The 27,169-nt window shown below is 41.8% G+C and overlaps 1 protein-coding gene across 1 annotated transcript in view; it reads right to left on the bottom strand.

Moving 5' to 3' along the window:
* The window catches only part of IKBKB (inhibitor of nuclear factor kappa B kinase subunit beta), a 1,482,168-nt gene that overhangs the window by 1,193,150 nt on the left and 261,849 nt on the right, over nucleotides 1-27,169 (bottom strand). Inside the window, exon 4 of the mRNA XM_044082985.1 lies at nucleotides 17,385-17,502. Within this exon, the coding sequence (XP_043938920.1) occupies nucleotides 17,385-17,502 (118 nt within the window). The remainder of the gene's footprint in view (nucleotides 1-17,384; nucleotides 17,503-27,169) is intronic.

The raw sequence follows: 27,169 nt of genomic DNA, 5'->3' as shown, positions 1-27,169 counted from the left end.
GGGGTGATAAGGCTAGATAAACTAGGAGTATTAGAAGGTTTGTAAAGAATGTTGTGGGCAATGGTTAGTTGGTGAAATTTAATTAGGTGTTTATACAATGTTGTGTTCTAAAAGGGTTTCCTGTTGCAAATCTTGCAATTTTATAATAGGACGATTCCAATTTGCTGAAGATAGTCTTGGATAGATTAGTAAAAATAGGAGAAGCGTAAAGGAGTGTTGAGATCAAATGATTGTGAGCTATAGTAGTTTTGGCAGTAGGAGAAAGGAAGGGTTTAATCCTATAGCGAGTGCCGATTTTTTTGTTGACATTCTTTATAGTATTGTTGATATGGATGTCAAAGTTCAGATTATTATCGATGGTGACACCTAGAAGTTTGGTGGTAGAGTCTGGAGATATTATGGTACCATTGGTGGATGTCACAGAGAAATGAAGAGAAGAGGACTTTTGCGTAGGAGTGAAGAGGAGGAGTTTGGTTTTCTTTGGGTTCAGAAGAAGGCAAAGCTGAGTGAACCATTGTTCAACTATGTTGAATACCTTCTGGGTGAGAGAGTGAAGGTCTTGGGAGGATGTAGCTGAGCATAGTAGTGTGGAGTTGTCAGCATATTGTATGCAAGTGGCTTGGGGGATAGCTAGATGAAGGTCATTTATAAATATGGAGAAGAGGAGAGGTCCAAGTATGGACCCCTGAGGGACACCTAAGGTAACGGGTAGATGGGTGGATAGAGTGTTATGCCATAGTACTGCTTGCTGTTTGTCAAGGTAGGATTGGAACCATTTTATGGAAAGTGGGTCTAATGACAGAGATTTTAGTATGTTTATGAGAATCTGGTGGTTTACCATGTCAAATGCTTTAGACAGATCGATAAATAGAGCAGAAGAAAGATTACTTAGGTTTCGTTGATTGTTAATGTAATCAGTAAAGGAAAGGAGGGTAGTGGTAGTGCTGTGTGAGGGTCTGAAACCATGTTGACAATTGGAAAGTAAATTGTTTTCAATTAAGTGGTGGAGTAATTGCCTGTGGATATATTTCTCCATACTTTTAGCTAACGGAGAGAGTAGGGCAATAGGACGATAGTTTGATAACTCAATGGAGTGTCCACCTTTATGCAGGGGGATAACATGGAAGACTTTCCATAAGGTGGGGATGTGACCTTCGCTTATAGTTCTATTTATCAATATGGAAATAGGGTAGGCAATAGCATTGGATGATAACTGTAGAAATTCAGAAGGTAGTTGGTCTGCAGAAGGAGAGCATGGTTTCAGTTTATTCAAAAGGTTTTGAATAAGTTTGGTTGGGACTGGTTTGAAATGAAAAGGAGGGGGTGGGCTTGAGGTGTAAGAAGGGAGTGTGAAGGTATTAGGTGATAGTTGACTATCTACTGTTTAGATAGCATCTGTAAAGAAGGTATTGAAGGTATTAGCTGCATGGATAGGGTTTTTTTGGTCTGTATTTTGAGGGTTTGGTGAAGTGGATTGACCTGGGTGGGGTAACTGCTTAATGCTAGCCCAGAAGTTTTGTGGGTTGTTGTGATTAGGTTGTTGAAATTGTAAGTAGTATTTTTTTTATCAGAAAGTATGGCCTTCTTAATGTCATTTCTAAGTTGTCTAAAGGTTTGTTGGTTAACAGGGTTTTTAGTCATTCTCCATTTGGCCCAATATTTATTTCTGAGATGAATGTTATGTTTGGTTTCATTGGACAGCCATGGGGCAGAATTAGCCTTAATTCTAAAAGATCTGGTTGGAGCGTGGTGATTGAAAATGGAAAGGAAGGTAGAATTAAAGAAATTAACGGCTTCATCTAAAGGGAGGTGTTTTAAGGGAACCCAATTGCATGCTCTTAGTTCCATTTGGAATAAATCAGGGTTAAATTTCTTTATTACTCATTACAAAGTGGATTTGGCCTCTAGGAGTAGAGCATCTTTTGGTTCTACGGTTCTGAGGAATATTCTCCCACAAGCCACTCAAGAAGCAGGCTGCTTGGGACGCAGTCTCATCAGTGAGAATAAAGGCAAGATTGACAACATCACATAATTCCATGTGTGCTGGACATCTCTACTTTTATTCTCACAACCCACCTTCCATACCCCCCTGCCTATACTCCTGGGAGACCGAGTAGTACTAACTGGGTATTATAGGACTCTATAGTCTCAAAAATGTTGTTTTGGATCATCTATGAAAGCAGTCACCTCTATATGAGCTGTTAGGGGCAAACAAGGTCTCAGGAAGTTAAGGAGTTGCATTATGGGTAAGGAAACATGGCCACAAGCTTTGCTGAAGGCCACAAGCTTTAGAAATGGCCAAGATGGATCTGATGGATCAGATCTGACCCATCAGTGAGAATAAAGGTTGAGATGGACAACACACATGGAACATTATGGTAAGTACATAACTTCTTTTTATTTATTTGTGAACGTTAACACAGCTATAAACCAATTTGCTCTTCCTGTCCTAACTTGCAGTTTTGGAGTGACTGATTGGCTCCAAAAGGTATTGGATCAGTTGGACAGGAAAACAAGACTATATATTACCCGTTCTGAAGGAGGTATGGGCCTCCTTCTACACTGATCACATGTATAGATCTACACTCGTGGGCAAGCCCCCCTGCACCCCCCACACCCCTGCTACTTAAATACACCAACTCCAAGGTCGCACTACAGTGGGGAAAAGGATATATTTCCTTATGCCCACTGTATTGTGCTTCGGTGAATCGGCTTTCACGAAAGTCCACTTTCGCAGAAGTCAGGTCATACCTTTGTTAGTCTAAGTAATGTAACTTCGACTAATAAAAGCAGACCCATAGACTGATATATATATATATATATATATATATATATATATATACGCAATATGTATTTGGATCCTGCATTTCTCTTCATTGGATCCATCCAGTAAGACACTTCTCTCAGACAGATCCTGAGTCAGGACCCAGCCACCAGCTTCTGGATCCAGGATTACTGAGATGGTCAAGGATCTTCAGATCCAGAGTTAATCAGTAACTGTTTGTCCAGGTTACACTATCTCAGAGGCAGCTCAGCCTGTCTTTTTAGATAGTCTGTCCTCGGTTCAAAGTTTTTAGGTCACAAAGAGTAGTGAATGGATGGGAGAAAACTAGGTCCTTTCACTGGTTCTGGTTTTTCTTGGATCCGGGACATCTGGCTAGAGGCGGACTTCCTTGAAATCCGACACATCTCTCAAGCCCAATGAATTTCTTATGTTGGTCAATCTCTCTACAAGCATTAGGGAGTTTAGCTCAGATAGGTAACAGGATACTCTGGTTATTATGACTGTGTTTTAGCACAAATACCTATGTTTATACAGTTGGGAGGTTGAGTGGTTCCCTCCTTCCCCCTTCTCTCCTCCTCCTTTCACTGGAAGGCATGGGTGCCTTTACAGCAGAGTCTGTTCTGACAGCTACGGGGGCAGCGTTGGGGAACTGGCCTCCAATCTCTGCCTCAGTGCGATTACTTATCCCTTTTACTTGCATCTAAGCAAATTCTCACCCAGTTTGTCACCTCTCTCTCGAGTTCACACAGGTCGTCCACTGACTGCTCATTTCTCAGACACCTGCTTGTATATATCACATCCCCTAGCCCCTTCTTGTGCCTTCTAGAATATTAGAACTTGCAAAGGGTTTCCTTTTTCCTTTGGTATGCTTAGCTAGACTTTAAGAGCTCTTGTGATCATCAGTCCATTGACCTTCTATGATCCTAGGAACGTATGGTCTGGACATTGGGGCTTTCCTCCCTGGTTTGGCTCCAAGGGGATGCCTCTCCTACAAAGGCTTTCTCACTCTGTATATATTGGTGGGAGCTTGGGTTATAGGTTTAAATATTTACCTTACAAAACCTACAGCCATAGCATCCTGAGTGCGCGTGATCTTGTCTGATTTTGGAAGCTAAGCAAGGTCGGTCCTGCTTAGTACTTGGATAGGAGACCACCTGAGAATAGTATATGCTTTATACTAATGTATTACAACAAAAAAAGGGGGGACTCTCCAGGGTTTCTCTTTCCCAGGTTGTGTTCCCTTCCTTGTTTCCTTCTGAAATTGGAGGTGTTTTCCTAAACCATGCTCAGGGCTACATTTAATCTTTTGGGGCTGCTGAAGTCCTCACAGGGATACCTGGCACGGAGTTGTTTTCCAGCTGTACACTTCTACAGTACATAATGTTTCATAAGTTACTTCTATGACAGATTCCTAACAACTTTATAGTTCATTACATCTTCCCAATCAGCTATTACATTCCCTTCCTTCCCCTGTGAGCTTTCTCTCCTTAGGGCAGAGTTACTGTTCCTATGCTGTTACAACTAGGGACTGCGACCAAGCATGCTTCTGGGATTAAAACCCGTCATATTCCTTTCATGGAGGTTTACAGCAGGCCTTTCAGCCTTTGTGCCTAGAAAGTGATATCAGTCACTATCAATTCAGAGCTTTCTCCTTGTGAAACTCATCGCAGCCCTCCCAGAATGTTTACCTAATACATGACACAGGATGAACTTCACCTGAGCTCGAAGGGGCCCGGTCATTCCATATTTACGTGACCAATTCTTCCCTTGTCTTAACCAGGCAACATCTTCTGCAAGCCAGGAATTGCCTATTATTCCTTCAAATCCCTAGATCCCTGTGAATCCCAATAAATCTGGGCAAGTCGTATCTACTCCTGGTACACAAGATCTAAGGAGTCAGCTTCCTTTGGATTCCAAGCAGCAGGCAGTATATCTCGCCTCTTCATCCCTATATATCTTTAAGCAATCCACTAAGGGAATTCTGTCCATTATGTCTCCCCCAGCAGCTCTAACATTATTTATTTATTTATTTATTTTATTTTACCTTACTCTTAGTCCCATATCAACTGCCATATTGCTAGTCCCCTTAGCAAAGGTTCCTATACAGTTTTTATTTATGGGTTTTTGGTAGTTTGAAGGTCCATTCCTTCCAGTCTCAGCCTGCTGCTATGCAATCCACTCAAGTTCACCAATGTCATATCTGCTAGTGGTCCCTGTCAGACTGCCACTCTTCTAGTCCAGTCGTCCCTTTCTTCTCCTTAGCCACTATGATCTGGGACTCCTCCTGCTGGAGGTATGAGGGCATTTCATGGGAAAGTGAGACTAGGTTATGTGCCCAGAAGCCTAGTTTCATTTCTATGTCCTACGGATGTGAACACTCCCTTTCCTAATGTTGCATACCTTTCAGAGCGCTCTCCCCCTAGGGACTATTACGGCGCTTAATGGCAACAGATCAGTAGTCTGTTTTTCCTTCTTACCAAAAAAAACCCTGGACAGGCCATTAATTTCTGGAATGGGCTACATCATCAGTCCTTTTCCTTGCATCACATATGCCGGTATTAGCAAGTGCTTTAACATACAGACCGTCTGAATCTCTCTTCACCAATGGGACAAACTTTGCTGCGGCCTCTCATTTTTTCTGTTAAACATGACATGCATCAACTTCTCTCTCTCATATGATTAGTTTACTGACTAGGTTTAACTGGCTTGTACTAGAAACAGTTTAGATTTGTCTTACTAGATCTGCAAACACCTCGTCTGTTCGCCCTTCACAGATTCTTCTGTTGATGCTTGCACTGCAGTTGCTTGCTCTAAGACTTGTATCCTTGTGATGCTTTTGCAAGTGTTCATTGTCTCCAGGAGTACAGTTTCCTTTGTTTGACAGTGCTCTGGTATATCCTTCCTTGAGGGCCTCCCAAGAATCATGTAGCTGGGGACTCCACCCATCACTGAGGAAGAATGAAGAGGACAACATCATATTACAAGTTATATACTTACCATAACTTGGTATATATGTTGTCCTTCATTCTTCTTCACCTTCCCTCCCAACCTTCCCCCGGCCTTATATTTTCTAGATGGGTATGCTTCATTACAGGGACGTCCAGTTCCAAGGTTTCAGTTGCTATTTCCTCTTTTTTGTCCTATCATTACAGATTAGTAGGTATAAGCAGCAAACTCAATCTAAGGAGTTAGAGGTAGTGTGGTGCATCATGGGAGAATCTCGAGATAGAGATCTGAAGTCTGGAAGATGTGGCCTAGCTGGAGCCAAGGATCGGATCAGAGACCCATCAGTAAAGAAGAATGAAGGAGGACAACACATATACCAAGTTATGGTAAGTACATAACTCCTATTTGTTTATATATTAGACCACAGGCATGTCTGTATGAAATGCAACAGTCCCTAGAGGGAGAAGGTCCTGAAAGGCCTGCAATGTTATAAGAACTGCTCTCATCTCTAGGACACTGATCTGCAGCTTGGTCTCATGCTAGGACCACATGCCTTGGACCATTTATCACTGATAATACCCCACCCCCCACCCCAAAAGGGACGAGTCCATGGTCACTGTGGCTATTGGAGGGGGTAGACAGAGCAACCTGCCTAGCGACAGGTTGTTTGATTGCATCCATCATTGGACACAGCTTCTGTAAATTGGAGTTAGTCTGATATGAGCAGATAGGGGCTGGTAAAGAATGGGCCATTGAAAAGCCAGGAACCACTGTAGGGCTCGCATAAAGTATCATGCTAAGGGTACTGGAATTATGGCTGCTGACAGACCCGAGCACTCTGAGAATTAACTGCGCTGGAGGAGATGGGAGATCCAATAAGTTCTGGACTAGCCATCTCAGAGAAGTTGTGCAATGCAGAGGTAAGGACGCTACTTGGGTTGAAGTGTTCAGTTGCGTTCCTATAAATTCTAGATTCTGCACAGGAGACTGATTTGACTTTGTCAGGTTTTTGAAATCCCCAGGGAATTGAAGATCTGTGCTAGGTAATCCCAATGCCTTGTTGGTGAAGTAAGGAAACAATCGTCTAAATATGGAAATACCTGCAATCCTCTGAATTGGTAATGATTGGCTCCAGCTGATAGTGTAAGTGTCCCCTAGAACATTTGTTCATTTTGATGTGATAATACGCATCCTAGAGATCTATAGAGCACATTTAATTGTCCTTGTGTAGAAGTGGCAGAATGGACTGAACCATAACTATTTGGAACTCAACTTCTTGACATATACAGTGGATATAAAAAGTGTACACACCCCTGTTAAAATGCCAGTTTTTTTGTAATATAAAAATGAGACCACAATAAATCATTTCAAAACTTTTCCCACCTGTAATGTGACCTATAACCTGTACAATTCAATTGAAAAACAAACAAATCTGTTAGGGGAAAAATATAAAAAATAAAAAAACGTACAATAGGCTGGTTGCACAAGTGTGCACACCCTTAAACTAATAATTTGTTGTGTATGCACACCCTTAAACATATACTTTGTTGAAGCACTTTTTGATTTAATTATAACATTCAGTCTTCTTGGGTAGGAGTCTATCAGCATGGCACATCTTGACTTGGCAATACTTGACCACTCTTGCATGCAAAAGCGCTCCAAATCTGTCAGATTGCAAGGGGATTTCTTGTGCACAGCCCTCTTCAGGTTACCCGACAAATTTTGTTGATTTGGATGTATGCTTGGGGTCATTGTTGTGTTGAAAGGTGAAATTCTTCTTCATATTCAGCTTTCTAGCAGACGCCTTAAGGTTTTGGGCCAAAAGTGACTGGTATTTAGAACTGTTCATAATTCCCTCCACCTTGACTAAAGCCCCATTTCTTGCTGAAAAAAAAACCCCCAAAGCATGATACTTCAACTTCTTGACATATACAGTGGATAAAATGTACACATCCCTGTTAAAATGCTTCACCATGGGGAAGGTGTTCTTGTGGTGATATGAAGTATTGTTTTTGCGTCAAACATAGCTTTTTGAATTGTGGACAAAAAGTTCAACCTTTGTCAAATCAGACCATAATACATTTTCCCACATGCTTTTGGGAGACTTATGTACTGTTTTGCAAATTTTAGCCAGGTCTGGATGTTTTTCTGTTTAAGAAAAGGCTGCCATCTTGCAGACATATGGAGAATACGGGAGATTGTTGTCACATGTAGTACACAACCAGTACTTGCCAGAAATTCCTGTAGCTCCTTCAGTGTTGCTGTAGGTCTCTTGGGAGCCTCCCTGACCAGGTTTTGTCTTGTCTTTTCACCAATTATGGTGGGATGTCCAGTTCTTTGCAATGTCAATGTTGTCCCATATTTTCTCCATTTTTGATGACTGTCTTCACTGTGTTCCATGGTATATCCAATGCTGTGGAAATTTGTTTGTACCCTTCTCCTGACTGATACCGTTCAACAATGAGATCCCTTTGATGCTTTGTAAGCTCTCTGAGAACCTTGACTTTTGCTATAGCAGGCCACTGAGTAAATGTCAGGACAGCTGAACTTCATTTGGGGTTAATCAGAGTCTCTAACTGGCAGGTGTGTACCCAAGAAGACTGAATGCTGTAATTAAATCAAAAAGTGCTTCAACAAAGTATTAGTTTAAGGGTGTGCACACACAACAAAGTATTAGTTTAAGGGTGTGGACACTTATGCAACCAGCATATTGTACGTTTTTTATTTTTTATATTTTTTCCCCTAACAGATTTGTTTGTTATTCAATTGAAGTGTACAGGTTATAGGTCACATTAAAGGTGGGAAAAGTTTTGAAATAATTTATTGTGGTCTCATTTTTTTATACCACAAAAACCTGGCATTTTAACAGGGATGTGTACACTTTTTATATCCACTGTAGGTTGAGGTTGTTGAGATCCAGTATTGGTCTTAGGTCACGTTTTCTTTGGCACCAAAAAGTAGTGAGAATAAGCTCTGTATCCTATTTGTTCGGTTGGGACCTCTTTCCTCTAGAGGTTTTTGAACTTCTCGAATGGTGAACTACCTCTGACTGGATGGGATGTCGGGGAGTACCTTCCTGGAATGTGGACGTAAGAGGGAAAAGGGAATTTAATAACCTCTGGATAGTATTTTTAGCACCCAGGCATTGTTATATTTGTTCCGGCATCTAGGTGGAGGGACAAATATCCCCAACTGCCTCCAGAGGCGGGCAGTCGGGCAGCACTTTAGGAGCACTGATAGGGTTTATCAAAAAAGAGTTCCCTGAAGCCCTGATTCTGTGGACTTCCCCTGACTCTGGGGTGGCATCTGCCAGTGAAACCTCCTCCTCTGCCTCTGGAAGAGGTATCTGCATGCAATCCTGGAAAGGCCCTTGAGATTTTCTGTACCAAGTCTTCCTCCAACCTCTTTGATTTCTTGAACAGGTTCTTGGGGGTAGGGGGGTAGAAAACCTGATCCCTACGGCAGACAAGGTCTTTCCACCTTTCTCTCTGTGGGCAAGAGTTTCTCTTACCGATGGTCCAAACAAGGAGGAACTATCAAAGGGGGGGCATTAATGAAAGACGCCTTGAAGGGTTCTGCTAAATTGTAAAGCCGCATATAGGCATGTCTCCTAATGGCTATGCCTGCACCGGCTGCCCAAAAGGTGCCTTCCACAGAGTGAGAAATTAGCCTCATCGAGGAGTTTGCAAGTAAGACAGAGTTGCCAATTGAGAAGTAACCTGTTTAAGGTTCTCATCTGATAAGTTCTCTTTCAGAGAGTTGGTTAGCACCTTGACCAGATCTCTCTGCAGACGTTTAAAATGTGCCATGTAGTTCACTGCCCTCAGAGTGAAGGTGGCTGAGGCACACACACACTTTCCAAGTCTGCCCAAAGCCAGAGACTCAAAGTTAGGGGGATGAAAAGAGGAGCTTTGTTCAGCGAGCTCTTTTTTCATGGCTGCTGACACAACAATGGCATCAACTAGGACACCCTTGCTCCACCGTAAATGGCCGGAAGGACTCGGGAACTTATCAGGATACTTAGGGATCAGTACGACTGTGTCTGCTTCCTTCCAAGCCCAGCGGGAAACAAAGTCAAATGAGTTCATCCACTGGGGAGTCACACAGGTCATAAATGGGCCCACCCTGAAAGCCTCCAGGAACACCGACTCCATGGAAGAAGTATTTTGCTAAGACCAGCCACCTTTTTGCCTAAGGAGTTCAAAGGTGACTCTGAAGGAGACATTAACTGGTGGGGATTAGGGGGATCCTTCTCCTTCATCAAAATTAGTGTCTTCGGTTAAGGACTCCATGAGGGAGTCCACGGACCTCCTCTTGCACATTTACTTCTGATGAACCTCCTCTGTGGGATGGTCAGGGACGAACTGGAAGAAGGCTGACTCTCTGTGGGAAAGTAGTCTGGAGGCTTACTGGGGGGGGGGGGCTGACCAATGGCAGGATGGATGGACTAAAAACTCGGATGAGATGATGATCAGGTAGGAACCCGTAGGATGAGAAATCACATCTCTAGGTCTAGAGAAAGCCTTCCCTGCTACCTAGAAGACTGATGGGCCCGAGGAAAGTCCCCCCCCCCCATCAGGGCCAAAGCTACTAGAGGAGAGAGAGTGGAGTCCACCCCAAATCCGAAGACTCCATACAGAGCTGGGCCCGAGCTGTTGAAGGCCGAGGCCCCCAGGGGAAGGCACAGATCAGACTAGGTTGTCACCAAAGCCAACCCCCAGAACTGGTACCGACATCTCGGATTCAGGACCCACTCCGATCCAAGGGTATCAGAGTAGAGCAGGTCCAGGAAACAGAGTCTAAAAAAGACATTCTCGGATCCAACAATGACTCTCTCAGGAAAACCAAATCTTGGGATTCCGAAACATTAGGTTGAACTAGAAGAGGCGCTTGTAGCATGGGTGTTGGCACTCTCACAGATCCATGGTGGGATGGAGATGACAAAATCCCCATCTGTATCTGAGCTTTGAGATAACTTTGTATCATCCTGTCGATCTCTGTTTGGGAAAAGCTTCGAGAAGACCTAGAGATGCTGACGAATGTCTGGACTTAGCCGGTGAAGGTGTGACCTGAGAGGTAAGAACAGGAGAAGCTGGTCTGCTCCAAACAGGGGTACAGCTCAGAGATCTTGGATCTGAAGGGTTAGGATCTGAGGAAGACCTGATCGGGTGATCAGGGAAGAGGTATTCTAAATGAGAAGAATGTCTGCCAGATCCAAGGCTGTGCTGGGATCTGAAGTGTTAGGATCCAAGGATGATCGGATCTGAGGGGCAGACTTGTCTGTTGGATCTGAAGAGGCTTTCGGATCCAAAGATGATTTAGTCTTCATTGGATCGAAAGAATTTGGATCCAACAATTTTGGTCTTTTTTCGGCCTGAGAAGATGTACCCCCTGGAGAAGCTGAGAAGTCTCACTTCTTGTGGTCTTTTGAGGTTGATGGGAGTTTGAGCCCCACAAGAAGGCAACACACCTCTCAAAATAAGTTTATTTCTTCTGTCTGACAGGGCATGAGGGTTGAATGTTACGCAAGTAACACATCTGACATTCAAATCCCCCGACCAAGATAGTAGACACACTTCTTGTGGGCATCAGAATTTGGAATTTTGTGCCCACAAGAGGTGCATCTTTTAAAACCTCTAGGGTTATCTGACATCTTAGGGAAAGACTTCACTCTCACACAGAGAAAAAGGTAGGTTTTTCTGACACACGCACACTCTAAGGAGAGAAGACAAAAAGTTTTTTTTTTTTTAATAGAAAAGCAGAAAGGAAGAAAAAGGAAAAAGTGCCAGCAGCATTATAAACTGCAGAAGGTGAGAGGAGGGAGGAAAGTACAACACACTAAAGACAGCTTACTAACTTAATAATGGAGATAAAGGCTAGCTAAACAAGTGAAGAAAGAAGAACTACCAGGTTACTACGTTTTTTACAACAGTTAAAAGAGACAAGACAGAAATACAGTAAAATAGCAACTCACAGTTAAGAAAAACACTTGAGACTTGTGGACCACGTCTGGGTTGGATGGAGACAAACGAGATGTGAGGAGTTAGGGAAGATACGATGCATTATGGGAAAGGGAGGAGCTCAAGACTTGGATCCTAAACTCTTGTGAATGCAGTCGAATCAGATCCGAAGACCCAGCAGTGAGGAAGAATGAAAAGGACATCAGTTAAAGCTGACTGGCAGCATAGGTTTTACAGTTGTATAAACCTTAAAACATATTGGGATAAATAAATTCCCTCTTACAGTCTGTTTTTAATGATAAATTTATGCTGACCAAATCTCTTATTTTATTTAATATACCTATTCCCACTTGTGTCACAAAAATAAAATACCCTATTGTATGGAGTTATCTTAACATTATCAAGAAAAGTCATCACCAAGAACTGAAAGAATCAGACGACTCCTACTATGAAGGAATGTGTACACTCGGCAACTGACATTTGTCATCTTGAACTTATCAAGATCGAGACAAGAACATCTAGAATCACCTCTTCATACAATACATGGTTGAAATTCAAAGAGCTGCAGGATAGTCAGGCTTTAATAATTAACTAATTACTCATCACATTTCTTTTCCTGTTTAAAAAGCTTTGTTTTATAGTAGACACCACTGTAGATAGCTATTTTAGTTGTTGTTTATTACTGTTGTTTTAGATATCCATAGTTTTATATACGTATTATCATACGTTAATGTTTTGTTGTTAAAAGTTTAAATAAAAACAATTGAGAAAAAAATGAAACTAGACGGCTGTTATAACAAAACTGCTATATTTGCCATCAATCTGCCTATAAAACATCATATGTGCAGAATCTTAAAACAATTATACGGGCTAGAAATGGTACAATATCTTATCTACTCACAACTTATTGTCCATAAGCCAATATATAAACCAGAAAACTGGCCAGTACTACAAAACACCATAAAATATTATTACCCAGTCAAGGAACTTTACTTTCAAAATAAGTCGCTTTTGCTCAACACCAAATACTGCTGGTGACACGGCTCTACTCCTTTGATGTCTCTATAAACGTTCGAACTCTGTGCCACCACACTTAAAGCGAATTGAAAAATAAAGTTTTCAAAAATGAATTTAAATAATATCTAAATAACTCCTGGCTATGCCCCTGCGGAATTCCAGGATAATAACTTAACTGTAACAATATGAAAACTTCTGTTTATTTACTGCTTATTATTTCACTGTATCCTAATGCTACTATATGCAATTTTCTGCCTCCTATCCTTTGCTCTTGTTTCAAAATACAAGCCTCTCTTATATCATTTCTCACTCTTGAAAGTGAATCTAAGTATTAATCAACTGCTACACCACTCTCTCATTTAACCATACTTAGCGGCAGTACTATCTCTCTTGCCACCTAAACTTGATTGCTGGCATCAAATCAAAGTGACTAGTTTTATTAATCACACATATCTACTACTGTACTGTAAAGTAACTTGTGTTTATTTGATGTATGTCAATGTGGGCTTATCACGGCGGCCACAGTGGTGCAGTGGTTAACGTTGCCGCCTCACAGCAAGAGGTTATCCAGTTCGATTCTCGGCTGGGGTGCCTTCTGTACGGAGTCTGCGTGTCCTCCCTGTGGTCACGTGGGTTTTCTCCGGGTGCTCCGGTTTCCTCCCACATCCCAAAGACATGCCGTAGGTGGATTGGACAGTCTAAATTGGCCCTAGGTATGAGTGCGTGCATGTGTGTGCCTTCTGTGGAAGGTTGGGTGCCGGGCTGGCAACTCGACACCGTAAAATTCCACTGCCAATCATGAGTGGACAGGTGATCCGCTATGGTGACCCTTAACCGGGAAAAGCCGAAAGAAGAAGAAGAAGAAGTGTGGGCTTATCACAATATTGCAGGATCTGAATTATGTTCAAGTACTTTATTGAAAGTTTTTTTGTTTAATTTTGTGACTTTGTACTGCAGCTGTTACCCTATGTGATTTTTATTGTTTGCATTAATGTATGACATTGTACAATTTTTTGTGGAGCTTTTCTTATTGGGCCTCAGCTGAAAAGGATTTTTTGGCTCAGTTGGTCTTTCCCAGTGAGCAAGTAGAAAATCAGTCAACAAATAAATAAATATCACACAGTACCGACTGTTTCTCTTTCTCTGTATTTGAACTTTTCTAGAATTTGAATATACATTAAGTGGTGGCAAGTGTGGGAGGTATAAGTGAAGCTACTTGTTTGGTATCAGGGGCATTCCATGTCTGAAGCTGTTTTGTGCCTGTATGATTAGTAGGGCTTTTGATGTGTGTGAACATTTGGTGGTGACTCGTAAGGAGTTTATCTGGACTCTTTTGATAAGGTGTCCTGGATTCAACAAAATTGATGAAGAATTTATACGTATTTCTAACTCCAACATATTTTAAACTATTGCCTCAGTACCAGTAATATTACACTGCCTCCTCAAGTCTATCAAATAATGGGGAAGATCTGTAGACAGTGATGCCTGGTGCACAATACTACTTCATCAATATTTCACACTATATGGTGAAGCTCCGATACAGAATGCATTAACAATGCACACCTGTAAGGTATACAGTGCACATCTGAAAAAGCCTCTGAAGCTTGCATGAAGTGTAGCGGGTGATTCAAAAAGACAGAAACCAAGCATCACATATACTGCACTGCAACTTGCACAGGTGCAGATATCACTAGGTATGGGTGGACAGAATGCCACATGGACTTTAAAGCAATACCCTGCAAGAAAAGAAATATGTGGGTAGTACCTAGGAGTCATGGCTGCAGTCCAGGATGAGGAACAGCAATGTGTTACAAATGTTTGCACAACAGTGCCTGAAACCATCCCATTCAGTGTCACTTTCTGCAGCTGTCCCATTCAACGTCACTTTCTGCAGCTGTCCCATTCAACGTCCCTTTCTGCAGCTGTTCCATGCAGAGTCACATCTTGCAGCCACACCATTCAGCGTCACATTCTGCAGCCACATCATTCAGCGTCACTTCCTGCAGCCACACCATTCAGCGTCACTTCCTGCAGCCACACCATTCAGCGTCACTTCCTGCAGCCACACCATTCAGCGTCACTTCCTGCAGCCACACCATTCAGCGTCACTTCCTGCAGCCACACCATGCAGCGTCATTTCCTGCAGCCACACCATGCAGCGCCACTTCCTGCAGCCACACCATTCAGTGTCACTTCCTGCAGCCACACCATTCAGCATCACTTCCTGAAGCCATAGCATTCAGCATCACTTTGGGAAGGCCATCATGGGTGTACAGTCTAGTTGGCCAGTGGCAGCATGCCTGTATCCAAGTGGTACCAGTAGTAATGTTCTGTTAATGTGTCTAATATACGTGAAGAGCAGGTGAGTTGCATACTATGTAAAACATTGATGGATATCACACCTCATCTACATGTATCTGCACAGCTTCCTTACACATGACGTCTGATCTGCATGAAGCTCATCCTGCATTGTAACTATGCCAATACCCTGGATGACTGCACATTCACAGGAGATCACCACTGATCTCTAAAAACCTGACTCTCAAGACCCTCAGAGTCAAAGCAATCACCAACCATATTGTGCTGCAACAGTTATCACACCATGTTCCATCAAAGAATTTCTTACCATCTAGTGCAGCTGCTATAGGGATCTCCTTCTCCTTACTCGGCCTGCAAGAAATGTGCTGCTTTGTGAGCACTTCTGCAATGAATGATGTACAGGTCTTCCACATTTTCCTGGGCACAACTGTCATATGTCCAGAAGGTGCACCTCTCTATCTGTGTTCCTTAATTTGTACACTTTCCAATGCACTCTATCTGGAACACAGTACGCACTCTTCTATGAATTCAGTTATGTTACCATAAGTAACTTCGGTGGGGTGCTGAAAAGGATTTTTTGGCTCAGTTGGTCTTTCCCAGTGAGCAAGTAGAAAATCAGTCAACAAATAAATAAATATCACACAGTACCGACTGTTTCTCTTTCTCTGTATTTGAACTTTTCTAGAATTTGAATATACATTAAGTGGTGGCAAGTGTGGGAGGTATAAGTGAAGCTACTTGTTTGGTATCAGGGGCATTCCATGTCTGAAGCTGTTTTGTGCCTGTATGATTAGTAGGGCTTTTGATGTGTGTGAACATTTGGTGGTGACTCGTAAGGAGCATTGTCGCCTCACAGTATGACATTGTCCTGTTCGATTCTTAGCTAAAGCGTCTTCTGTGTTGAGACATGCGTGAATGGGCGTACCTTCATTGAAGGTTGTGCGCCAGAGCTGGCAACTCGGTACGTAAAAATATACTGCCAATCATTAGCGGACTGGAGTTCCGCTGTGGCGACCCCTAACCGGGAAAAGCCGAAAGATACAACAACAACCATAAGTAACTTATTTCCACAGTATATCAGTAACAGAAAATCCTACCTTTCATTCAAACTAGTTTGCAATTTAAAAATGATGAGCAATAACCGGTAGCTAACCTTAAAGTGCATTATACTCTTTTTAATTTTATTTATAAAAACTGTCCTTTTCAACACAGCAATTTCACATGCCTGCATTTGAGCCTCCTGTTACGTGTGGTATAGCACAACAGGAACAGTCATTCCATATCCCATTATTCCATCCTCCAGTTACATGTAGTGCAAATGAAAGTCCCAACTATCCTAATATAAACAGCAAAAACCAACAGAATATAACAAGGTAACCAAAAAATAAAAAAATGCCATAGCAAATGTCATCTAGACTGTAAACCAGGTTTAATGTTTAAAAACAATCGAGTTTAAGTGCTTTCATTCCATTCAATTCAAACAGGAACTTCTTCAGAACAAAGCAGCAACTGTTCAGCTGGATTATATAACCTTAAAGATGCCAATCCCTATTTCATTTAAAGTGATATAGTGCTTACAAAACAAGTATCAAAAAATGTATAAAAAAATGCAACAAAAGTTCAATAGCATACTGTATAAAAACAGCTTGGTAAGCTTTAATTAAATATATTAAACTTAAAAAATATAAAAATCTTAGCCCTTCATATATTAGCAGCCTTTGTTTTAATTTAAAACAATGCTGAGCAATAACTGGTAACTAACCTTAAAGTGCAGAATATTCTTTTTAATTTTATTTATAGAAAGTTTCCTTTTTTAACACAGTAATTCCACATCCCAACATTCCAGCCTCCAGTTACCCGTAGTTTAAACAAAAGTCCCAACTATCCTAATATAGAATGGACTTAATCAAGTAACTCTGTAAGAGCACTAGTTTAATCAAGGGCTCTTATTACTTGGCATACTTTGAAACAAGGCCCAGTATGACCTTAAACCTGAATACTTCCAGATGCACATGATATTGCAGACTGTAATATAAATCAGGTATATAATAAGGCCTACAATCCGCAGTGTTAAGATGTCTAGGTTCAGAGTTCTGCCATTCAAGTACTCTCATCTCTTGCATATTAAGTGACTGCACAAATCATTTCATTTCCACTAGTTCATCTCTGAAAAAAGTACATATCTACTACTTCACCTTACCTGGTTACCAAACGCATAAAGTACAACAAACAGCTAAATAACATGGATTTCTATTTCATGCAAACTCTTCATTTAACAAATACCGATAAGGTCAGCTACCAGGGTACAGTTACTGCTTTCTGGATAAAGTACAGCCACCCCGACACTCCATGCATACCTTGCGCAGGTCCCCACACTGGCAGTATTCCATCGCCAAAAGTGGTAAGTCACTCGGTGTCACAATGTGTATTTCAGGAGGCACTTCCCTTGCAGCCACTACATTAGGATGATTCAACCTAGAAGGGACAGTAAGAGGATCAAAGCTGGAAAACCACAAGGTAAGCTTTACTATTAAAAAGTGAAACAAATGTGAATAAAACTAAACGTAATTTTAAAATCTGTTAATATTAATGAATCAATGAAAAACAGAATGAACAAAAATATAAATTAATAAATCAGCTATTTATTTTGTAGTACAAACACCACAGCATTCAAACTCAGCAATGCACATCTCTATAACTGATCTAAAGTCCTTTTTTATAACACTTTATTGAATTATCACTTAAGACATAGGCAGACACACATTTATATAAAATAAAACAAACTTATTAATGTGCTGTTAGTTACAAACATTATATGTCTCATATATTTTTTGAATAACTATCATCAATCCAACATTACATAAATTGCTCAACTTCTGCCTTCCCTTAAACTGTACTTCTCCACAACACATTATTCTGCATGTATTGTTCCCACAATTTCCATTTTCTTCAATGTAACTTGCACCTGTCCTTTTCTAAAGATCCCACTTCATTTTCTTTCATCCCTTTTACAATATTCACATCATCAAGTATGGCTGGTTTAGACTCTGATTTCCATTTTTTAGTAACTGCTTTTTTGGCAGCCACCAGAACTAAATGGAGCAAGGACTTCCCGAGCTGTGTCCCACCTCAGAAGGATCACTTCTTTAGTTACAGCCATTTGCTCAACCTGTGTTTCTAACAGAATACCTTGTAGAGAATTTCTAAAGTCTGCCAGCTCGTTACACTCCCAAAGCATAGGTTCCTAGCTACCTCCTTCTTCCCCATCACACCTCTAACTTTTGCCATCTACCTGAGGAAAAATTCTTTGCAGTCTGCATGGGCTGTAAAATTACCTATGCAAACACTTCCAAGCAAAAATCCTCAAACTTGGGAGCCATACAGATGTCCTCTCATTGCTTGTGGACATGTCTTTGATCTCGCATAATATCAAGAATATGAAAATGATGTACTCGCCATAATAAAGCCATTCCGTGTTGCCCTATTTTCATGTGGTTCAATCTTTGGGAACATGGATCCGATTTGTATCCAGCCTCAGTAACTTCAAACCTTTGGATCCAGGGCTCTAACTCCTCCGCTACCCATAAATCCCTCTAAACTGCCAAATTACTTAAGATTTAAGTCTGCCCCATGTAAAACATACCTAGCAAGTAATAAAAGTTACAGCTAGATAAAACATAATTCAATGGAAAGGGAAGTACAAAGACACGAGATGGATATCATACCAATTAACCTGTTAAGGTTATAGACAAGTAGACTCCTGTAGATACTAAATGTTCTCTAGGGAGCTGAAGGTGATAATTTAGAGGGGGGGTGGTAGGAAGGATAATGAAACAGACATGGATTTATCGTTATAGAAAGTACATAACTTTTGTAACCAATGTTGTCCATTCTCATCTGATTCAACCTTTGGGACAGAATCCCTAGCTATATAATTTCTCAGGTGGACTTATAGAAAGATGTTCCTGAGAACAGCAGAACTAAAGAAGGAATGAGCTCTGGACTGCACATCCAGTTTATACTGGGACACAAAAGTATGCACTTGTAGACCATGTAGTAGCTGCACAAATCTCATTAATAGCAAACTGGTGTTGAAAAACTGTACAAGTAGAAACTGCTTTGTGAAATGAGTTGTCTTTTTTTAAAGATTTAGAACCAGCTTCTATAAACAAAAGGAGCTACAGCTCGATAGCCATCATGAAAAGTTTATCTTGAAAACACCTTGTCAGAGCTTAGATTTAGGGAATGAAATGAATAATTGGTCCGATTTATAAGGTTCTTAAGTCTTTGTAAATAAAATCTAAGTTGTCTGTGAATGTCAAGTAAATGTAATACATATTCTCCTTTGTTAGAGTATTTCGGAAAGAATAAAGGCAAACTGATGGTCTGGTTTATGCTGGACTTGGATGCCACCTTACAGATGAACGATGGATTTGGTTTTAGAAAAAAACTGTGTCCTTGTGAAAAAAATGAGAGCTGATTGTGATCATAAAGTTAGTTTTCCATGTCAAAAACTTAAGATCTACTGAATCTACAGGTTCAAAGGGGGACTGTGTAATAGCTTGAAGCATCCCCATGATGTCCCATGGAGGAACAGAATCTCAAACTGGAGGGCGAAGAAAAAATTTCCTTTAAGGAAAACCTTAGACAACTTTACTGAAGCTGTAGCAGTCTAGTTATGGCCTATGTGAAAATTGGAAATGGCTGCCAATTCAATTTCGACTGTTGAAAAACTAGACCCTTTTTGGAATAGTTCAGAGAGAAATTCTAGAATACAGTTAAAGAGGGCTGAGAAAAGCTCCAAAACTTTCCCTATAGCCCAGTAAGAAAAAATCTTTTCCATTAACTTTGATACACTCTTCTGGTGCTAAATTTTTGTGAAGCAGAAAGAATATGAACAGCATTTTCTGTAAACCTGGCGCCCCCGGCCATCATTAGAAATGGAGTAAGCGGGTGATTAATTTCAGGGACTCATGGTCTGGGGAAGGATATCCGGAATGATGAAAAATCAGACTTGGCCTGTGAGCTGGAGTCCAGGATGGACTGAGCAGTTGAGATCAAATATATGAGAACCAGACCTGTCAGGGCTAGTACTGGGCAATGAGGAATATTTTTGCTTTGACCCTTCTGGCTTTCTGAATAAATTTCGTAATTGGTTACAATGGACGGAATGTATAAAGGAGACCTGTAGGCAACTGAAGATTACAGCATCCCTCGGTTACTGTCCCTGTGGAGGAATCAGGACAAAGTAACTATTACACTTGTTGTTCAGGTAGGAGGCAAACAGGTTGCATCAAGATCGGCCCCAGTGATGGAAGATTTCATTTGCTACGGTTGAACTGAGGGACCACTTGTGAGGCAAGAGGTTGCGCCTGCTCAATCTGTTAGTTAATACAAGTCCCCGAGATATGCATTACTAGATCAAAAAGATGGGAAGACATTGCCCATCGACAAACCTTCATGGCCTCTCAACATAATGGGTTAAGGCCTGGTTCTAGTTCCCCCCTGTTTGCTGATGTACCAGACCATTAAAATGGGTCTGGATTGCAATCACACCCACTGGAAGAGTCTTGAAATGCCTGCAATGTCAAAAGAACTGCTCTCATTTCCAGAACACTGATGTAGAGATTACTCTCTAAAGATGTCCATATATCTTGAACCATCTTCCCCTCATAATGCATGCCCCTACCTTAAAAGAGAAGCATCCATGGTAACTACTGCCATAGTGGAAAGAGGAAAGAATGGGCAACCTATTGTCAATGTGGATGACATAATCCACCATTCTGTGTGGGTTCTACATACTGTGGTTACCCTAATCAGGGCACTGAGGGAGCGACAGCGATGAGATCACTGGAATGAAATCTTGACATAGGAACAAGAATAATAGCCGAGGCCATCAGCCCTAGGAGTTTCAGAATTAAGCATGTTGGAGAGGATGGTTTGGCTAATACTTGAAATGCCATTTGGCGGACTGAATGAACCCTGTGCAGAGGCAAGCTGGCTATGTCAGCTGCAGTGTTTAGATGCCATCCAAAAAATTCTAGATTTTGAGTCAGGAGTAATTTGCTCTTCTGTTTGTTCACCATAATCCCCATACGGTGAAGTAGTTGGAGTAAGAGATCTGTGCAGAATCTGCAGATCCTTGGTCGGAGAGGTGAGGAGCCAATCATCTATGTACAGGAATACCCGGGCTCCTTCCAGTTTGTGATAGGCTACTGCTGTCTTGCATTTGACAAACATTTGGGGGGCTGTGGTAAGTCCAAAGGGCAGAGCAGCTCAGAATTGAAAATGACTGGCTCCCAGCTGGAAATGGAGAAATCTCCTGGAATGTCCAAGTATCGTTATGTGGTAACAGGCATCCTAGAAACTGATACAGCATATCCAGTCATCTTTTGTGAGTATGGGCAAAATGGATTGAACTGTGACCTTCTGGAATTTTGTCTATTTTACATATTAGTTTAAGGAGATTAGGTCCAACATTGGCCTTAGGTCCACTGTCTTTTTTTTGGAACTAAAAAGAACCTGGACTAGACACCGGTTCCTATCTGGTCTGGTGGGACCTGCTGGATGACTCTTTTTTCCAACAGCTCGTTTACTTCCCAACCTCATTATCCTTTACACTCAAGAATTTGAACTGATGGCCAGCCAGGTTTGAGGGTGTAAGGATAACTGCCCTCCATAGTGCAGTAGTCGGACAGCTCCTCAGGAGCATTGAAACGATTTCTCAAAAAAGGGTTTGTGAAATCCTTGGTTTTGCAGTCCGCTTCTGCTTCTTGGGCAACATCCACTGAAATTCTCCCCTTTGTCTGCCATGGGGAGGTTTGTCCGAAGAATCTTTCTGGGTAGGATCTTCCAATTTTCAGAAACACACATTCTTCCCTCCTTGCCGGTTCCTGAAAAAGGTTCTCGGAGGAGTGGAGAAATGGATTATAATGGCAGAAAGACTCTTACCATCTTGTTCGCTTCTCGCTAGTGTGTCCTTAACTTTCAAGCCAAACAATGTAGCATCATAATCAGCATTGATAAGGGACATCTTAAAGGCCTCCACAATAATCACACAGTTGTACCAAACCATGGCAGTATAAGGTTATACCAGTACCTGCTACTCTGGCTGTCCCATCAGCTGCATTTGAAAGCATATGCAAGGAGCCATTCAAAACAGAAGATAAGGTAGAGAAGCTGGGATTCCACTGTTTTCTGGATATCAGTTGGCAAATTTCCTGAAAGAGAACTGGTGATCTCATTAGTCAAATCTCTTTGAAACCAAATAATATGGGTCATGTAGCTCAGCTCTCTCAGGTAAAAAGAAATCTGTTCAAGGCCCTGTTAGGGGAAATGGAAAGACAAGCTCTCATCTGAGAGTTCCTTCTTTGTGGCTGCTTCTACGACCATGTCATTTATGGGGGCTTTATCTAGTGAAGTCTATCTTTCAATGCTGACAAAATCCCGTCAGATTTCTTGGGTACTGGCTCTGATACATCAGTCTACTTCCAGGCTCCAACAAACCAGGAACCTGACTAAAAAAGGTAAAACAAACTCCAACAAACCAGGAACCGCTCTCAAAAGGGTAGAACAAACTCCAACAAATCAGGAACCTCACTAAGAGAGGACCTTTTTAGCGAGGTTCCTGGTTTGTTGGTCCTTCCAGGCTCACTGAGCCACTAGATCAATGAGGGCATCAGGGAAAGGGACCACCCAGGATGTAAAACAGCCAGCTCCAAACACTTTCAGGAACACGTACTCTTCTGGGGAAGGCATATCTGTGGCCTGACCCACTTTCCGTTTGATCAGTTCTAGAATTTCTCCGAAACAGATGTCTCCAAAAGGGGATATCACAGAAGATTCCCCTTCCTCCAAATCTGTGTCTTCTGTGACAGATTCTGGTGATGAACCCAAGTGCTTCCATGTGCACGTCTACTTTCTGTGTATCTGTCTCTAGGGAATATCTGGTGATGGGGCTGAATCAGACTGAGGCCTCAAAGACAGTGCTGCTTCCCCAACACTTTTGGATACCGACTGTCCCCAACAACAAAAAGGAGCAGATTCTGGAGCAGAATAAGTTTGAAGTCAGGTCAGATCCAAACAGAATAGAGGCATCTCTTCCCTCAAATGTGAGAGGACACAAAGGAAAGCCGAGGAAGAGATAGGAGTACAGAAAGTTTCTCTGCAAGCTGGAGCAGAGAGAGACTCTGAAGCCTCAACCCTTCCCAGCTCCAAAATTGACATCAGAGCAGACCTATTGAGAGCAGAAGTTCTGAGAGAAACAGAGGCTCATAGTCGAGAGACTGGGTCACAGTTGGAGCCAAAGTTGATGGCACTACTGGAGTTGACATAGATGCTCTGCAGATTTTTGGATCCAAGGACTTTGGTTCCAAAGGAAAGGATGGACCTACAAAGGAGTCAAACAAGATAGGTTTGATGGTTAAGTTCCCAGCTCTACCAGCAGGGGGTGGAACCAGGAGGACACTCAATTGTATCAGTGTCCAGAGAAATTTCCGCATTATCCTGTCAACACTGACTTTGGTGAGACTTCTTGAAGACTGTGCAGACCTAGAAGAAGCAATTGATGAAACCCTGGATCGTTGTTGCAGAATGGGCGAAGTTGAGGGTTGATCAGATCCAGAGCAAAAAGACTGGAAGGCTTCGGATCTGAGGACTTCAGTATTTTCAGTGGTGGACCCACTGAGATTGTGGGATCCTTGAATTTGGAGCATCTTTATCCTTCTCCTTCTCCCTTAAGGCCATAGCTGCTGGAGAAACTACAGAAAACCCTGAAGTAGACAGAAGGAATCCCCTCAAAATTAGTTTATGCCTTCTACTCTGAATACCTTCATGACCAAACAAAACACAGACTTCACATTATGTATCCAGACACTATAATAAACACTCACTTCTTTCTAATTTAATTATGTTCTTATACTCTAGCCTTTTAAACCCCTCTTTTCCTTACATTCCAGAGAAGATGCTAGGACAACTTAACTCTCTTCCTTAATAGAAAACACTTCTGTCCTACCTACCCTCTAGAATCTTTCAGCTTCAACCACCACTAAATATCTGTCTACCCTGCAACTTCTTTTTCCTTCTTAATCCCTACTTCCCCACTACCTGGCAACTGTAACACACAGATCCGTTTACTTAATCATGCTATTCCTCAGCTTATCCTCTATTCTTCTCCTGCTACTGGGCAACTCTCACCCTACCATGACTCTAACAGCTTTCAACATCTCTCCAGCTCTGACCCAGCCACCCTACACTAAGGCACTGTACGAGCACATCCACTTGTGCATGAATCGTGCCATCCCAAATAGAACCAAGATGCTCTCCTCCAAAAAAAGGAAGCCAATCCGGTGGTCCCCTGCTATAAACAAACTATAAAACAGAAGGAAGAAATTGTTGCAGAAAAGAGGAAAATCCCAGGATGCAAAAAACTCCCTCACCAGCCTCAGTAAGAAGCTGAGATCCCTCATAAAATCCTCAAAAGCTAGTTATGAAAATAAAATTGCCAAAGATTCCAAAGACATCCACAAGGCATTCTATAGTTATGTCAAGAATCTAAATGGCAATGCCCAGATCTGCTCTGAGCTTCAACAGAATGGCATTAAATATACTGATCTCAAGGATATTACTAATATCCTGGCAGATCGATTTAGTGCCAACTTCACCCCCCTCGCACTCCCTAAAGGGCCCATCTCAATACCAAAAGATTGCCAAATTCCGGTAATCACAGCCACACAGGTAGAAACCGCACTGTCCAAAGCTAAGAATACAGCATCCATGGGATCAGATGACATCCCAGGCTGTATACTACATGAGCTACAAAATGAACTGGCACTTCACCTAAGTGTCATGTTTAATCATAGCCTCACCTCAGGCTTCGTGCCCACTGAGTGGCACACAGCTACAGTTATCCCACTCCACAAGGGGGGATCCACATTGGATCCCGGGAACTACCGTCCCATCAGTCTGATGAGCCTGATCTGCAAGGGCATGGAATGCATTATCATGGAATTTATAAACAAAGATATTGGCAACCTAAAAAAAACACTGGACCCCGCCCAGTTTGAGTTTGTGAAGGGACGATCTTGTCTCCTGAACCAGATTGACTTCTTCGAATCAGTCGCCAGAGCTGTGGACGAGGGTAAGGCACACAGCCTATCTGGACCTCGCCAAGGCCTTCGACACCATCCCCCACTCTGGAATCACAGATAAACTTACTAAGCTGGGCATAAATCCCTACATCACTCGATGGGTTGCCAAGTGGCTTACTGACAGAACCCAGACTGTAAAAGTAGCAGACTCCAAATCCAGCTCCAGACAAGTGGAGTACCTCAGGGTTCAGTCCTGGGACCATTCTTGTTTGGCAACTACTTCTCTGAAGTACAGGCCAACACTAAGGGACTCTAGCTAACAAAGTTCGCAGATGAGTGCAAACTGGGAGCCATTACTGTATCCCCAAATGACATGGATATTCTACAAAAGGGCCTTACAGAAACAGATGCCTGGTGCCAGAGCCATGGGCTCAAGCTTAATGCTAAGAAATGTACAGTTATCCCCTTTGGAAAAAAAACTTGTACCCATGAATTACCACATAGGTGGCAGTACACTAAACATCGAAAGTGTGATGAGAGACTTAGGGACACAGGTGGACAGTGGTCTCAGTTTCGATAACCACATTGCCACAACAGTCAGGAAATCCTTCTATGTGGCACACCTCATCACTAAGGGCTTTTCATCCAGAAAAAAGAAGGTCATTGTCCCATTGTACTCATCCCTCATTAGACCCATTATACAGTATAATGCCCTATTTGGTATGTACCTCACAAGACATCTGCAACAGCTGGAAAGGCTACAGAAATACCTCACTAAAAGAATCACAGGCCTAAAGCAGATGCCATATGCTGACTGTCTAAAAAAAACTCCAGCTATACTCTGTGGCATATTGTCTACTCAGAGGCGATCTCTGCTTAACATACAAGGCCATGTCAAACCCTGAGCTGTTGGATATGCGTCACTTAAAGAAATCCCAATCCCTCAGAGCCACACGCTCTAGGGATCTAAACCTGGTCATCACAATGAACACAACATGCTGGAAGGTTAGGTTCCTGACCCAGAGACTCCGCAAACTCTGGAATAGACTGCCCATACATGTCAAGCAGAGCGCCTCCTTGGCCCTCTTCAAAAGGAACCTTGATGATTGGATGGGAGATAGGAAATTCACCCCGGGGATCATGTCAGTCGCCCTGCTAGACAGGGGTCCAGAGAAGTACATATTATGGGAAGAAATATCCGGGGAATTGTTATGGCTAGGCTTGTATAGGCCCTAGGGCCAATAGCCTAGTACCAACCTATGAACCAATTCCTACTTCCTCCCTACACTCTCCATGCATTGCACCAAACCTATTTAATGATGTCCCACATCTTTACCACAAATATAGACTAACTACATTTCAACTCAAAACAAAACAAAATTAAGTGGAAAAATACTCTCCAAAAAGCAAGTATTAGTAATCTCCCAATATACTAAAATCCTTCTAGCAGGAGACATTCACCCTAATCCTGGTTCCTCCTATAACAATGAACATCAAGACAATTCTCATCCACACACTACTTTAACCTTACAACTGTCAACCCCCAATCCCAGTAACCTAACTTTTGCTGCCATAAATGTTAGAAGCATAAGAAATAAAATTGTTAAACTACATGTCTGGATTACTCATCTTAAGCCTGATAGTCCTGTGGTAACTGAAACTTGACTTTAACCTAGTATAAACGACACCTTCCAGCTACAGCTATCTGTAATGACCGTACAAAGAGGAAAACCTATGGCATTGCTTTAACGTTTCACAACAATTACCTAATTTCCCCCCACAACAAACCAATACAAAAATTCAATTCAGCAGAGCTTATTACTTTACTGAAATAAAACAATTATAAACAAATATGTATTACTGTTCTTTACATCCCTCGTGGTGACAGTACAGAGACACTGGAAGATATCCTACACTGAATATCCATAACAATTCCACAGGAAAAAATACTATTAGGTGATGTGAATGTCAATTGGACAAACTCCAACACCCCACATCTAGAGTGAAACTATTTGGTTTCATAGAGCTAATTAATAACTCCACACAAGATATCA

This window comes from Protopterus annectens, chromosome 9.part0 (genome assembly GCF_019279795.1).
Source record: "Protopterus annectens isolate FY-2018-M chromosome 9.part0, PAN1.0, whole genome shotgun sequence".
NCBI lineage: Eukaryota > Metazoa > Chordata > Ceratodontiformes > Protopteridae > Protopterus > Protopterus annectens.
The sequence above is the reverse complement of the archived record's forward strand: the minus strand, read 5'-3'. Positions and strand labels throughout refer to the sequence as shown.